General features: G+C 41.1%; 1 protein-coding gene and 1 long non-coding RNA gene across 6 annotated transcripts in view; one reads left to right on the forward strand and one right to left on the reverse strand.

The window, feature by feature from the left end:
• Window positions 1-1,252, reverse strand: part of arid4a (AT rich interactive domain 4A (RBP1-like)) — a 119,501-nt gene extending 118,249 nt beyond the window's left edge. Inside the window, exons 1-2 of one of the 5 annotated variants that reach the window (XM_041214294.1) lie at window positions 1,138-1,252; window positions 112-166 (exon numbers count right to left, since the gene is read on the reverse strand). In XM_041214294.1, the coding sequence (XP_041070228.1) occupies window positions 112-117 (6 nt within the window). In that variant the 5' untranslated portion in view covers window positions 118-166; window positions 1,138-1,252. The other 4 variants (XM_041214296.1, XM_041214298.1, XM_041214299.1 and 1 more) reach the window with 4 other exon arrangements.
• A 146-nt stretch (window positions 1,253-1,398) lies between these two features.
• LOC121292426 overlaps window positions 1,399-16,140 on the forward strand; it is a 64,435-nt gene continuing 49,693 nt past the window's right edge. The window contains exon 1 of the long non-coding RNA XR_005946265.1: window positions 1,399-1,475. This is a non-coding gene — a long non-coding RNA (uncharacterized LOC121292426). The remainder of the gene's footprint in view (window positions 1,476-16,140) is intronic.

Consider the following 16,140-nt stretch of genomic DNA (forward strand, 5'->3'; position numbering starts at 1 on the left):
AATCGATCTGAGACGGTCAAGCATTACCACTGTGGACAAAAGTAGTTAACATAACTCGTCAAAAAAGAGAAACATTGTCAAGAAGTAATGGAGTCAATGCAAACAACTTACCTTCATTTTCGGTTGTCCTATTTACGTGAGTGCTTCCAGCTCGAAGTTGTGATCACTGCAGTTAAAGAAAAGGTACGATCAAACAAGGTTCCAACATACTAAAATGTAAATAACGTGTTTTTCCTCTCGTTCTACACTACTCGTCCCATAAAGGGGAAGCTACGAAGTTCACACCCATGAAATTATTAAACAATCTAATAAATACATTACTGGGAGATCAATGACGGTTCAATTGAAACCGAGTGTGGATTTTGAGGACAATTTAACTGCCCCTTCCCGCTTGCTCCTCCATCCTGTGTCACGTCGCCATTGCTCTCTCGCTTTCTGCACCATGTCAGTTCAACAAGCTCAGATCCTGTAGTACAATTATGGAGGTGTCCCGGCAAATCAGTCGCCTTCTCCGCTCATAGATCGACAGCCAAATGCACCCTCCCCCTCCAACACCCTCCCTACGAGTAGAAATCGCTCGTTTACCCCCACTTTTCCTTTGCAGTTCGAAACGATTGTACAAACGCACCATCTGTAGAGAAGCAAGTGAGGCCAATACTTTAAAACAGGTCGATGGGAAACAGTGGCGAAGTTAAAAAGAGCATTGCTACCTCGGACCGCCTTCCAAGCCCGTCCCCCCTCACATCTAAAGGCGCTTTAACAAAAATCGCGACGATCGAGGTTCCGCACATGAATAAAAAAAAGCACGAAACCACTGTAAACATACAAGTCACCTTCGTACTGTCCCAACAGATTAAAAACCTGGGTTCTTAATTGAACTACCGGTCCAAGGGGAACAGCAAAATGCGTGAACAGGCGGGTAGTGGAGAAGTCGGAGCTGACTGCCATTCAATGCCCACCTACGTTCACTTTAAACCGAGAGAAGAGGGGAAAAGGGCTCCAGCGAATTCACCTCAGCTTCATAACCGAAAACGAACCAGCCTCCGCCCACGATGCTATTTAAAGGCAGATTGTTTTTTGCACTAAAACTACAGAAGTGAAGGGTTAGCCGGGCAGATTGGGGAACCGCATACTCACACACGTCCACCGATAACGTCCACTTCCCCGGGTCCCAGCGAAAACCGAAATAACAAGCTGTTGAGCAGCCTGCCCTTCTCGAACTCCGATTGGCTGAATGTTGAGCAAGACGGCCGCTCCGTTCACTGATTGGCTGCGCGGTCACATGGAAACGGGCCCGAGCGGCGGCTTAGGCCAGGGTGCAGCACATCCCCCTCTTTCTGCGCAGGCTCTATTGCTTCAGACGGCGCTCAAGCCGTGCGCAGGCGCATATGGGAGAGGTGCTCAGGCGCCATTTTGGTGGCGATTTTTGCAGTTTGAGGTCCTGTTGAAGCAGCAGCGACCGCGAGGAGGATGAGGTGGGTCATGAAATTCTTTGCTTTTAACTGCCATCTGGCGGCTTCTTCGTCGTTTTTTCATCGGGGTCGTTAGGATGCTTTCTAATGTAAGTTTTAGGATTGTTACGGAGTGTGAAAAATGTTTCAGACAGTGAAAATAAAAGGTCAAATGAAGGCTATTTCTGTTCTCGTCATTGGGGAGTTGGTTCGGTTCAATGGCGTCTTTAGCTGTTAGTGCGTCATGGAGCTGTTACGTACCCGGAAACAGCTGCGGCTGTAAATAGTGTGCACGCGGCATGCGCGAGGGGCTTTGTACTGTCAATCTGTAGAGTTGTTACTACTGTAGGGCGCAGAAACTTTGCAGCACTCGAAAGACCAGTAGATTATAAAATCTTACTTGTAATTACCTACTCACGGTGGAGATAACAGAAACTTACATTTACAAAACGCCTTTAAATGCCGTAAAACGACCTTAGGCTCTGCATTTCCAGTGAATGTATTAAGAAACTTAATGTTTTGTACTCTGGCGGTGCATCTGTATCTTCCTTGTGTGCTTATATTAGTTGTTAAAATAGTACGCCTTTCGGAAAGACTAACATGCTGTCAATACCAATGTAGCTCATTGCCACTTTCCCAGTCTATCCCCATATTCCTTGATAATATCTAGAAATGTGTTGATTTCTGTCTTGAACATATTCAATGGCTGAGCTTCCACAGCCCAAGATTTACCATTCTGAGTTAAGAAATTCCATCTCATCTCCAAAATGACCTACTTCTGTCCCCTCAGCCAGGGAAAACATCCTTCCTACATCTGCCCTGTAAGACTTTTAAATGCTTCAATGAGATTACCTCTCATCCTTCTTAACTCTAGAGAAAATATAGGCCCAGTCTCCTCAATCTCTCTACATTGGACATTCCTGACATCTCAGGAATCAGTCTGGTTAACCTTTGTTGCGATCCCTCTATTGCATGTGTGTTGTTCCTTAGATAAGGAGACCAAAGCTGTACACAATACTCCAGGTATGGGCTCACCAAGGCTGTATACAATTGCAGCAAGACTTCTTTACTCCTGCACTCATATCCTCTTGCAATAAAGGTTAGCACACTATTTGCCTTTCTAACTTTATCTTAATCTTAAAATGCAGCTAAAAGTTGTCTTGTGCTGTGGCCCTCTAAACACAGGGCCTGCATTTTGATTAAAAGAATTGTCTCTTAGATGGCGAGGAGAGGAAGGGAGCTTTCAATCCATCTAGCTGGACTTGATAAAAAACCAAGAGGTGAAAGGACTGTACACATGCATGTTATAAGCTTGTGATTTCCCTTTAATACAGAGGCAAGGTTTCTTACTTTTGCAGTAGGTGACTGTTACCAGATCTTACGATGGAGCTGAAATTTTGCCCCTGCGTCTTCCTTTCGAAAGTCTCAATCCCTCTGGTTCTGTTAAGAGAAAAATAGGCACATTTTCTCCTCTTGTCCCATCACTCTTGCCGATGCTGGCACTCTATCTCTTTAGAGTGTAATTACAGCATGCTGAGTTTATATACACAATTTCTATTACCTAGACATGATAGAATGGAAAATGTTGCCAACTTTGAACAAATGGAAAACTTTTAATGCAAGCTACTAGATCTCCCACAGCATCCCCCTTGTGTGCATAAAAGATCCCATGATACTATTTTTGAAGTAAGGGTGTTCTTGTCAAATATTTGTCAATCAACTGACATCACTAAAACAGATTGCTGCATTTCCTACTTTACTTCAAAAGTTACTTTATAATTACTTCTCTGGCTGTACTTTGGGATATTCTGAGGTTGTTAAAAGCACTATATAAATGAAAATCATTCGTCTTTTGGCGTGGTTGCTATTTTGGGCAGTGCCCCTGAAGAAGAGATGGTATGTTGAGATGGTACACAAGTGGTAGAAGAAATATGTTTTAAAGCCAGTGCGGATCAGCTGCCCATCAAACAGACTGTTTTGTCCTGAATAATTTTGAGCTGCTTTGGTGGTGGTAGATCTCCACTCATCCGGACAGGTGGTGAATGTTCCAATGCACTCCTACCTTGCAGAGATGTCTTGAGATTCCCAGTTTAATGACTCAGATTTTCATTTTGAACAATTGTAGAACCAAACAGGATTTAAAATCTAGTGTAATGGTATACTTTGTCATAATTTCACAATCTAATTAAAGTAGGACAGGTTAAGGGTTTTGTTTCAAGTGGTGAAAAGCAAATCTAGGAATATCAGGAACTTTATTTTCTCATAACAAATCACCAGCACTTGGAATATTATGAAAGGAAAATCCAAATTTAAGACAGCATGTAGAATTTTATAAAAAGAAATCTTGAGTTGAAGTAAATTCATGTGAAATAATATATTTAAATACATTGTGTACAGTGACTTATTGTTGCAAGATAATTATGTGTGAAGAATACATACTAAGGTTAAACAGGGGCCCCTTCTCCCTCAGGTGCACATAGAAGATCCCAAGGTAGTGCTGAAAGAGGAGGAGGTGAGTTTCCCCTGTGTCCTGGCCAGCATTTATCTCTCAGCAACATCACTAAAACAGATTACCCTGTGCTTTATCTCATTTTGTGTGAGCCTTGTAATCAAATTGGCATTGAGTTGTGTTAGAAACTCAATTTTTAGGGAAGAACAATTTTCCTCTATATTTACCATGTAATACAATGTTTACTGGATGCAAAGATTATATAATTTTATATTAATTAAAGTTATAACTTATTTCCTTTTATAAATCTCTACAAATACATAACATAAGAACATAGGAAATATGAACAGGAACGGGTCATTTGACCCTTCGAGCCTGCTCCACAGGTTGATCTATCTCCACCCGCTTGCGCTATCCCCATGCCCCTTAATTCTTTTAGTACCTAAAAAAAAAATCTATTGACCTCTGTCTTGAACACGTTCAATGACTGAGCATCCACAGCTCTTGGGTGGAAAATTTCAAAGATTCACAGTCTTTTTGAACTTGGACAATAGAGAATTTAATCTCTCCAGCTATTTCCGTTTTAATTTGTCTCCATCAACTGACCTATTATGCATTGATATCTTTTACAACCATTTCCTCTATTCCATACACCTTAAATATACACAATAATGCATTCTCCATTAAATCTCTCAACCCTCCCTCACAAATACATCATCCAGCTTCCCATGAACAATGCTGTGCCAGATCCATAGCACTTATTAAAACTGTTTAGATTTTCATCAGTCTAGTTTTGAGGCAGTGCAGTACTACCACCCATCCTTTGGATGGGATGTAAAACTGAAGCCTTTTGGACCTGTCAGGTGGATGCAAAAGATTTCAAGGCAATATTTCAAATGAGCAGAGGACTTATTCCCGATGTCCAGGCCAATATTTATCCCTCAACATGGAAAACAGATAATGAATATTGCTGAAAAGAGAGACATGTAGCCAAAGCTTTCCATCTTGCAGTCATGAGGACAAACCCAAGAATGCCCAATTTCAAATGATCACAACAATTTATGCTACAGGAAAAAAGGGTGCTGATTGGTTGGCAAGTCGACACCATTTTCTCCTGTGGTACAAATTGTTGTGATCATTTGAAATTGAGCATTCTGGAGCTAGTCCTGATGAGTGAAAGGCGGACAGCTTTGCCAACATGTCTCTCTCTTTGCAGCAATATTCAAATTTTGTGTTAACAAAACAGATTATCTAGTTATTTATCACATTGCTGTTGTGGGAGCTTGCTGTGTGAAAATTGACTCATGTTTTCTGCATTGCAACAGTGAATGCACTCAAAAAAAAATTCATTGGCTGTAAAGTGCTTTAGGATAACTTGCCATCATGAAAGATGCTATTATAAATGCAAATCAGTCAGTCTTTTTCAGTTTTCTTAGCTGAACTCCCCAATTGGTTGGTGCCAAGATACTAATCTTCACAGTGAAGAAGTCGTACGGACTTGAAACGTTAACTCTGTTTCTTTCTCCACAGATACTGCCAGACCTGCTGAGCTTTTCCAGCATTTTCTGTTTTTATATCTGTAATCTTCACATATACTTTAACATTAGCAAGGATGGATCACAATGCATTCCTAGGTATGACTCATGACTTTGTTTTGTTTTTCCTTAACCATGTTTTACTAAAGGTCTGTTAATTTATCACATTGTTTTCCTTTCCCTGTTCTATTTTTTCAGTTCCAAAGTCACAGCATTATTTCTTCTCTCTATCCAAATCTCCACTGAATTCTGCCTATGTTTGCTTGCGTGGCTTTTATTTTTTCAACCCCAAAGCTTGCAGACTGCCAAACATCTCTCACAGCCAAGGTAGCCTTTGTTCACCACCTCTTCCCCCAATTCAACATGATATGAACCTCCATACTTCAAAACTTAATTCCTGGTCCTAACCACGAACTGTCTGCTATTCACATTTACAAGGTAACACCTTCCCAAAGTTATGAAGAAGTCCCTGATGCACCATAAGACCCAAATCCTGGTAAGGGATTGGAATGCAGTTTGAGATGTGAAAGTACAGTTCTGTTGTCAGGTCCCTATCATTTTGAGGAAGCATCTGAAGTCCAAAATCTTCAAATAACAGACTTTCCCAAACCTGAAGGCAACAAAAATGCTTACAGCCTTTATTCTCCATCATCTCACTCCATTTGCCCCAATTGGATATGCCTTCCAATTCCTGATTCTTTGCTTTGCTCCTGCCCTAAGAATCATTACCTTCTCTCACCCACCCTTTCCAAAGGAGCCACAAAACATCCATCCTTATCACAGTACTGCTAGAGTACAGTAGCACCAGCCAGTTCCACCAGAGCAAGGATCCCTATGTTAACTATTGCCATATAAAGCTGCTATCTATATGGATCTGCAAACATTCTCCCAACCATGTTGTATCCTGGGCTTTTAAAAAATAGGAGCTACATCAGTAAAGAAATATAATTGGGATGACCATTTATGGCTTTCAAGGGAAACGGTCAAGCTGTTAGATTTGTTCCATAAATATTGTGAATCCAAGGATAGCATGCAACTAGTTCACATTCAGCCATAAATCGTTGATCCTGGTAACGCATTATGTAGCTTCCGCCTCCCCCTGAGTGATGCCATGTGATTCTACTACATACATGCTAAATAAGTCGTAAGACAACATTTTTTTGGAAGCTGACAATTTGTGCTTTGTGCCCTCCCTTGCTCAGCAACCATGTAAATGTAGCTACTTATTTACGCAACTGCTAAACATGAAGTCAGAAACTTTCTGCTGGATGTTTGGTAAAGTTTACAAAATTAAACCCATCATTCTTTACTAAAAAATGGTAATGATGCAGTTAGAAAGAGGAGAGAAATTATTTCAGCAACACATCTGAATTCCAACAAATTTTTCTTGAACCAAATGTGTCATTATGACAAACAGCTGTTGATGCCACTATGTTAATTGAAAAAAATTCAGGACAGCTTCCTTATAGTTCCTGCCTATTCCCAGCTATGAACCAGTCACTTACAGTATCCAAGATCCATTTGTTCTAATCAAGAAAGTGGCTCACCGCCACAAGGGCATTTAGGGATGGGCAATAAATGCTAGCCTTGCCAGCTATACGCTCATCAAAGAGCGAAAGGGGTCCAATTACCCATGCTACTTTCAAGGTGCATTTATTAATCAGTTTAAGATCAGTGCTTTTCGGATTCTATCATCAGTCTGTAAACCTATAATAGCAACCATCTGCCAGTGCCATTCTTTTAAATTAAGTGAACGGAGTAGTCTGCAGCCATGTTCCTGCCCACTTGTAATTTTGGTGATTATTTAAATGCAGGAGGTGGGATAAGAGGAATGTTATAACTTAGTTATTTAAAATTTGTTTAATATCTAAATTGTAGAGGAAACTGGATAGTGACTTTAATGCCACTCATATTTGTATTTGAAATCAACCCAGATTAGTGAGGGGGAACTCGGCGTGTACCTTTCTTGTATAACTTGTGGGTATGTGCTCAGTGCATACCTGATATAGGATGGTTAGTTTGGGAGATGGAAACTTCCACTGTTGAGGTCAAAGGTGCTTTTCTGTGATCCTGAGTAAATAGCATTAGGAAGCATTCCTATGCTTTTGCTTAAATATCTGGGCATGAGGAAATCCTAAACAGGGGGTGGGGGCAGGGGGTCTCACAGGGAATTACACATAATGCCTGTTCTAACCATAACTTATTTGCCCCTGTCAACATATCCTTCTATTCCTTTCTCCCTTCTGTGTTTTTCTACCTTTTTAAAAGCAGCTATTTGTCTCACTACTCCTTGTGGTAGAGTTCGACATTCTAACCACACTTGGAATTCAAGAGAAACTTCTTTACTCTAATGGCTTGTACGTGACTATCAATATATCTATGGCTTCTAATTCTGATCTTCCCCACAAGTGAAAATACCTTCTGTGTCTACCCTATTTAAACCTATTCATAATCTTAATGACTGCTATTGGATCACTCCTCAGCCATCTGTTTTATAGAGAAGAGAGGCCCATCGTGTTCAATCTTTTCTGATAGGTTTAATCTCTCCGTTTTTTTGCGTCAAACTTGTAGATTTCTTTTTACACCTTCTCCAGTGCCTTTAATTGCTTATAATACTAAAGGAGGTGGCCACGGAAATAGCGGGTGCATTGGTTGTCATCTTCCAAAATTCCGTTGGTTCTGGAACAGTCCCAGCAGATTGGAGGGTGGCAAAAAGAAGGGCCAAACAGTGACTTGCAGACCAGTTAGCCTAACATCAGTAGGGAAAATACTAGCGTATATTATAAAGGATGTGATAACAGGACACTTGGAAAATATCAGTGGAATTAGTCAAAGTCAGCATGGATTTATGAAAGGGAAATCATGTTTGATAAACCTACTGGAATTTTTTGAGGACCTAACTAGCAGAGTAGATAAGGGAGAACCAGTGAATGTGATGTATTTGGATTTTCAGAAAGCTTTTGATGGATAAGAGGTTAGTGTGTAAAATTAAAGCACATGGGATTGGGGGTAATATATTGGCAGAGATTGAGAATTGGTTAACAGACAGGAAGAAGAGTAGGAATAAATGGGTCTTTTTCAGAGTGGCAGGTGGTGACTGGTGGGGTACCGCAGGGATCAATGTTTGGGTCCCAGCTATTCATAATATATATCAATGATTTGGATGAGGGAACCAAATGTAATGTATTTCCTAGCTTTCTGATGACACAACTTGGTGAGGAGGATGTTAAGAGGCTTCAGGGCGATTTTAGACAGTTGAGTGGACAAATACATGGCAGACACAGTATTATGTGGATAAGTGTGAAGTTATCCACTTCAGTAGGAAAACCAAATGGCAGAATATTATTTAAATGGAGATAGATTGGGAAATGTTGAGGTACAAAGGGACCTGGGTGTCCTTCTACACCTATCACTGAAAGCAAGCATGCAGGTGCAGCAAGCAGTTGAGAAGGGAAATGGTATGTTGGCCTTCATTGTGAGAGGGTTTGAGTGCAGGAGCAAAGATGTCTTACTGCAGCTGTGCAGTGCTTTGGTGTGACCACACCTGGAGTATTTATTGTGTACAGTTTTGGTCTCCTGACCTAAGAAAGGATATACTTGCCATAGAGGGAGTGCAGCCAAGGTTCACCTGACTGATTCTTAGGATGGCAAAACTGTCATATGAGGAGAAATTGGATCAACTATATTCACTGGAGTTTAGAAGAATGAGAGGGGATCTCTTTGAAACGTATAAAATTCTGACAGAGCTGTTCAGCCTGGATTCAGGAATGATGTTTCCTTTAGAAGCCCCAGCCAGAACAAGGGAGTCACAGTCTCAGGATATGAGGCAGGCCATTTAGGACTGAAGTGAGGAGAAACTTCTTCACTCAGAGGGTGGTGACCCTACTACCAGAGAGGGCTGTGGAGACCAAGTCACTGAATATATTTAAGAAGGAAATAGATTTCTAGACTCTAAAGGCATCAAGGAGTATGGAAGGGAAAGTGGGAGTATGGCTTTGAGATAGGGGATCAGCCATGATATTGACTGGTGGAGCAGGTTCAAAGGGCCGATTGACCTACTCATGCTCCTGTTTCTTTGTTAATTTGGAGACTAGAACTGTTCTCATACTTCAGGTGTGGTCTTTTTCTGCTTTTCAGTTCTATACTTCAAGAAATGAGTACTAGTAGCTTGTTTGCTGCCTTATGGCTTTATCAAGCTCTCTACGTTCCTGATTTGTAACTGCACCGTTAGATACTTTTGCGTCTCTACCCCATCTAAACTCACTTTCTAAGGAGTATTTGGCCATCTGACTCTTGGCTACCAAGATACACAACCTCACATGCCAATATTGAAATTCATTTGCCAATTACACACTTATTCTTCAAGTTTATTAATGTTGTCTTGTATTTTGTTACAGTTGTTCTCAGTATTAACTATACCTCCCAATTTAGTGCCTTCTGAAAATTTGGAAATTGTACTTCCAAATTGATATAGTTTAGTATGTAAAGGGTGAACAACAGTGGTCCCAGTGCCGATACTTGAAGAACATCTCTTCTTACTTCATGCCAGTCTGAGTATCTACCTTTACCCCTTCTCCTTTTGTAGCCAAATTGCTATCCATTCTGCTGCTTATCACCTGATTCCACATGCTGTGACATTAATTGTGAATATACTATGTGGTACCTTAATCTCAGACCTTTTGAAAATCCAAATATATTACATCTACTCCATTCCCCTTATTTATTTTCTGTTATGTTACGACAACAGCCAATGTTATACGCTGAGCAAGCCAAACCCAGAGGGAAACTTTGACCATAACTTTTTTACATTTTAAAACGATTGATCCCATAAGCGTAGAATCCCAGTAACACTTTTAGGATTTTAAAATTAAAAGATTTCTTAACAAGAAGGAAAACTTATACGTACAAGAGTAAAATTGCACCACAGGTCATCACCGTCCCTTGTTTACCTATAAATCTTTGAGTTGTAAAAGTCCCTTAAACTGCCTCTGAAATGTAGCAGCTGAAAAGTCAAGCCCTTATCTATCTCTCAATGAAAATTTTAAAACCCAATTTATTTACTTGTAATGCCAGCTTCACTATAACGCCTCATTACAGATGCATGTATCTCGCACCTTTACCTTTCATCTCTCAGTGCCTACAGGCAATTTGTCTTTACTAACCTTCCCCCAGTTTAATTACCCATGGACACACACATAGCCACCTTTACGGAATACTACCATGTTCCCAAAATATTAAAGAAGGTAACATCCATCTTCAGTTATTTCAAAGAATTTAATAAGGCTGGTTAAGCATGACCTTCCCTTTTGTAATATGTGCTGACTCCTCTGTTTCCAGTTTCTAAATGTTTTTCTATTACTACTTTGAGGAAAGATTCCATTACCTTTCCCGTGACCAACATTAACCTGATTGGTCTATATTCCTTGGATTTGTTCTTGTCCCTTTTAAATATATATATTTTTTTGTCAGCCATCATTCAATTGGTAGCACTCTCTCCCCACATCTCAAGGATCTGGGTTCAAGTCCCATTCCAGGCCTTGAACACAAATTTGTGTTGGCACTCCAGTGCAGAACTGAGGGAGTACTGCACTGTCAGGTACCATCTTTCAGATGAGAAGTTAAACGGAGGCCCCATCTGCCTGCTCCAGTGGATGTAAAAGATGAAGAGCAGGAGAGTTATCCCTGATGCCCTCATATTTATCACTCAGTCACATCACAAATAGCAATATCATACTAATCATTTGTGGAAGCTTGCTGAGTGCAAATTGGCTACCGCATTTCCTATATTGCAGGTGACTATACATTGGAGGTATTTCATTGGCTGTACAGCACTTTGAGTCATCTAATGACTATCCAAGGCACTATAATGTTTCAGGACAAAATTAATAGCGGTTTAATTAAGGAAAGTCAGCATGGATTTCTTAAGGGAAAGTCAAGTTGACTAACTTGCTAGAATCTTTTGAAGAGGTAACACAGAAGGTTGATGAAGACAATGCTGTTGATGTGGTGTACACGACTTCCAAAAGGCATTTGATCTAGTGCCACACGACATGTGAGCAAAGTTATATCTCATGGAATAAAATGGACAGTCGCAACTTGGATGTGAAATTGACCGAGTGACAGGGAAAAGAGAGTAGCAGTTAATGGATTTTTTTTTGGGCAAGTGGAAGGTTTGTAGAGGAGTTCTCCAGGGACTCTTGCTTTTCTTGATAATGCATTTATGATCTAAACCTTGGTGTACAGGCCACAGTTTCAAAGTTTGTGGATGTTATGAAACTTGGAAGTATTATGAACTGTGAGGAGGATAGTGTACATCTTAAGGACATAGACAGGTGGGTGGAATGGGTGGACAGATGGCACATGAAGTTCAATGCAGAGAAATGTGAAGCGATTGTTAAGAATATGGAGAGATGATAAAAAGAGGTTCAACTCTGAATGGGGTACAGAAACAAAGGGACATGGGTGTATATGTACATAAGACATTGAAGGTGGCAGGACAGGTTGAGAAAGCGGCTAATAAAGCATACAATACCCTCGGCTTAGGAGGCAAGAGTACAGAAGCATGGAAGTTATATTGAACTTGTATAGGACACGAGTTCGTGCCATCTGGAGCATTGCATCCAGTTGTGGGCGCCACTTTTTAGGAATGACATAAAGGCGTTAGGGTGTAGAAAAGATTCATGAAAATGGTTCCAGGGATGAGGAACTTCAGTTATGAAGATAGATTGGCGAAGTTAGGACTGTTTCCCTTGGAGGAAAGAAGGCCAAGATGAGATTTGATCGACAAGATCAAAATCACGAGGGATCAGGACAGAATACATAGGGAGAAACTGTTCCCACTCGTGAAAGGATCAAGAATGAAGGCACCAATTTTAAAATAATTGGCGAAAGTGATATGAGAAAAAACCTTTTCAAGCAGTGAGTGGTTAAGATCTGGAATGCACTGCCTGAGTGTAGTGGAGGTAGGTTTAATTGAAGCATTCAAAAGGGAATTAGGCTGTTACCTAAAAAGGAAGAATGTGCAGCGTTTTAGGGAGAAGGTGGGAGAATGGCACGAAGTGAATTGCTCATTTGGAGAGCCAGTGCAGACACAATAGGCCGAATGGCCCCCTCCAGCATCGTAACAATTCTCTGATTCTGTTAAATATATGTCATTCTTTCTGTTATAAAGCTGCTGCGAGATCTCTCATAACTTTCTTTAACATATGTGGATGTAATTGCACTGGACCATGAGTGTTATCCTAGAAGTTTGATTAGTTTATCAATTATTCCCTCTTGTATTTTTTAATCTCTTCTAATATCATGGCCACACTGGCTGGGGTGAATAGTGAGGCAAAGTAACTAGTAAATATTTCTCCCATTTCACTATTATTACCTGCCAGTTTATCATGTGCATTTAATTTTATGGACCTCTCACTATCCTGACTTTTCTTTTGTTTATGCATTTCTAAAATACTTCACATTTTTTTAATGTTCCTTGATCATTTAGTTTTGTGTTTCTGTTGCAATGGGAAATATAAATTCATGCTCATGCTTGTTTCTAACCCTCTTAAATATCCAATAAGTGGGATGGCATGTAGCAGCAATTACCAAACGCTCTTGCATCTTTCTCTATTTCTCTTCTATTTCCCCTCTTAACCTCTGTGCTCATGTGACCCATGTCCTGTTCCCTTGACCCAATTCTCACCAGATTTGTGATCAACTTTACTTCTTGGCCATTGTGTCAGCTGATACAAAAGCAAAATGTAGTGGATGCTGGAAATTTGGAATGAATAACAGTATTGGTTGATGATAATAGTTCCCTCTTGGATACTGTCCTTCAAATTTGCTGTCATCACCTGTCTCCAAAACCAACCCATATCCTTTCCACCTTTGTAAACTACACCATTTCCAACCTCCCTTTCCTCTCTCAAGCTCTTGAATATGTTGCCCTCCCAAATTTGTGCCCATCTTTCCTGCAACCTCAAGTTTGAGCCTATCCACTAAGGTTTACACCACTGTCAGCACTGAAATGATTCTTAGAATGTCATTTATGATTTTGATATGTGACTGGTGAACTATCTTAATCCTCTCCCTGCCTGCAGCCTTTTGACACAGTTGACAATACCATCCACTGTTCTGTTCCTGACTATCCAGTCATACCTAGCGAATCACATAGGAAGGTGGTGAGGGAGAGTAGGGTGAATGTCGTTAACAGCATACATGTGGAACCTGGCATTGTTCTTGGATGATGTCGCGGAGGGGACAACCAGTTGATGAGAAGTAGTCATGGGCTAAGGATAGGCCCATGGGCAACTCTAGTGCTAAGTGTGGGAGCAGGAAGTGAAACAGTGGCAGGATATTCCAAATCAATAAGCCGTCAGCATATTCTGGATGCAGCTGTCCCCACCTAGGACCACTATGTTCCTGCTCACCCAAACTCATGTCAACCCCAGAGGCTACTGGGGCTAATTTTGCCAAGCTCCTTGCTATCACATTTGGCCTTCCCACTGCTGTCCCAGCGAACTCTGGTGGATCAACAATCATTGCCCCCTTCTGCATTTCCTTCCAGAATGTATGTTCACTTGCAGCGTACTTGTCATCCTGACCTTATTGCACTTGATTGCATTAACAGCTTGGTCCTGTTGGATACTTGGCTTGTGGTGACAATTTGGCCCTTGCTGAAACCTCCGTAAGGTAGTAGTTCCCATCAAAACACCATGGTGGTGGTGATGTCTTTTTAAAATCCTTGTTCTCTACCTACTCCCACAAAGTGGCCTCCTCTATTCCAATCTCTGTCACAGACAAGGTTATCTCTGATCAATTCCTTGTCTAACTCGAGACTGACATCCCTCTTCCAACCCCACTTCTTTATGAATCTGCCCATGGAAAATAGACTTGCCAATTGATTTACAGTGACGTTTTTAAAAACCCAACTGTCAATCCTTTGGTTCTCTGTTTGCCATGATACTTCTGCAATTATCGATCTGCTCAATCATCGCCTCACCCTTCCACCTTTTCCATTATTCCCAGTGACAGACTTGCTCTCCCTCTGTCATACAAATCTAAGGGGTGCAGACTTGAATCTACAAGTGGGTTAGCCATTTATTGCTGCATTTGGCTGGATCACATCAAGCACCATCAGGCAGTGCTCTCATTATATCAAGACTGCTGACCACTCCAGAATCATCCTGGAATGCAAAGTTAAACTGTAGCTTATTTCATCACTGGCCAATCATCTCCTTAAATTCCTTAACATTGTTCTTCCTCACCTCCAACATATGCAACAATCTCATGGACAACTAGAATTGAGACTATCTATTAGCTATTACTGCTACATACCTTTCCCCATGCCTGCCTTGCCCATCAAGCTAGATTTTTTTCAGGTTTTCTCCTGCTGTAATCCTGAGATCATACATTTCTTTTTCGTTCTCCTCTCCCCATATATTAAAGCCAAGCTCATGTCCATGAAACCCACCTCCTAGTCCCTTGATCCAATTCTTTACTGCTGATCTCCCAGCTTCCTTTCTTGATTTTCGTGTTCGCTGTTATATAAATGGTTACCTCTTCTCAGTATTGACCCCTTCCCTTTCAAATTTTTCATCACCATTCCTCAACCAAATAACCCACCCTTCTACCTTCAGTCTTTGCAAGCCACTGCCCATCAACAACCTCTCTCTGCATCACTGAACATGTTGCCTCCCAAATCCATGTCCATCCATCCTTCAACCGTTTGAATCTTTGAATCCCTCCAAACAGGTTTCCACACCTGCCATAGCATTGAAACAGCTCTAACCAAACACTCAAATGATATTCTCTGACTTTACCGTGGTGCACTATCCCTCCTCGTCCTTCTCGATCTGTCTGCAGCCTTGGGCACAATTAACTGCATCATCCTTCTCTGATGCTTTTTAGAGTCATAGAAACATTAGAACACAGAGGGCCATTCAGCCCATTGTGTTCATGCTGGCTTTCCTAAGGAGCAATTTACATACTGCTGCTCCCTGCCCTCCCCACACCCCTGCACATCCTCCTTTTCAGGTACTTAGAAGATGTTATAAAAAAATTACATCACAGAAGGAGGCCATTCTGCACATTGTGTGTGTGCCAGCTGAAGAACAAGCCCCTCCTGCCTAATCCCATTTCCCAGCACTAGATCTGTGGTCCTGGAGGTTACAGGACTTTGGGTGCATGTCCAGACACCTTTCCAATAAGGTTAGGGTTTCTGTCTCTACTACCCTTTAGAAAGTGAGTTCCAGACCCCTACCACCCTGGGTGGAAAAAAAACCTTGTATCCCCTTTAATCCTTCTAATTAAACCTATGTTCCCTCATCATTGACTTCTGTGCTAAGAGAATAGGTCCTTCCCATCCACTCTTTCCAGGCCCTTCACAACCTTGTATACCTCAATTAAATCTCCCCTCAGCCTACCCTGTTACAAGAAAAGCAATCCCAGCCTATCCAATCTTTCCTCGTAGCTGCAATTTTCTAATCTTGGCACCATCCTCCTAAATCTCTTCTGTACCCTCTAGTGTAATTACATCCTTTCTGTAACGGGATGACCAGATCTGCACGCAGTATTCAAGTTGTGGCCTAACTAGTATTTTCTATACCTCCAGCATAACCACCCCCATGTCCAGCTGAGTGGGAACACCCTTGTATGGTTTCAGTTTTATCCATCCAGTCACAGTGAGCGAATCTCCTGTTAAGGCTTTTCATATCATTCC

Source organism: Carcharodon carcharias, chromosome 20, assembly GCF_017639515.1.
Source record: "Carcharodon carcharias isolate sCarCar2 chromosome 20, sCarCar2.pri, whole genome shotgun sequence".
NCBI lineage: Eukaryota > Metazoa > Chordata > Chondrichthyes > Lamniformes > Lamnidae > Carcharodon > Carcharodon carcharias.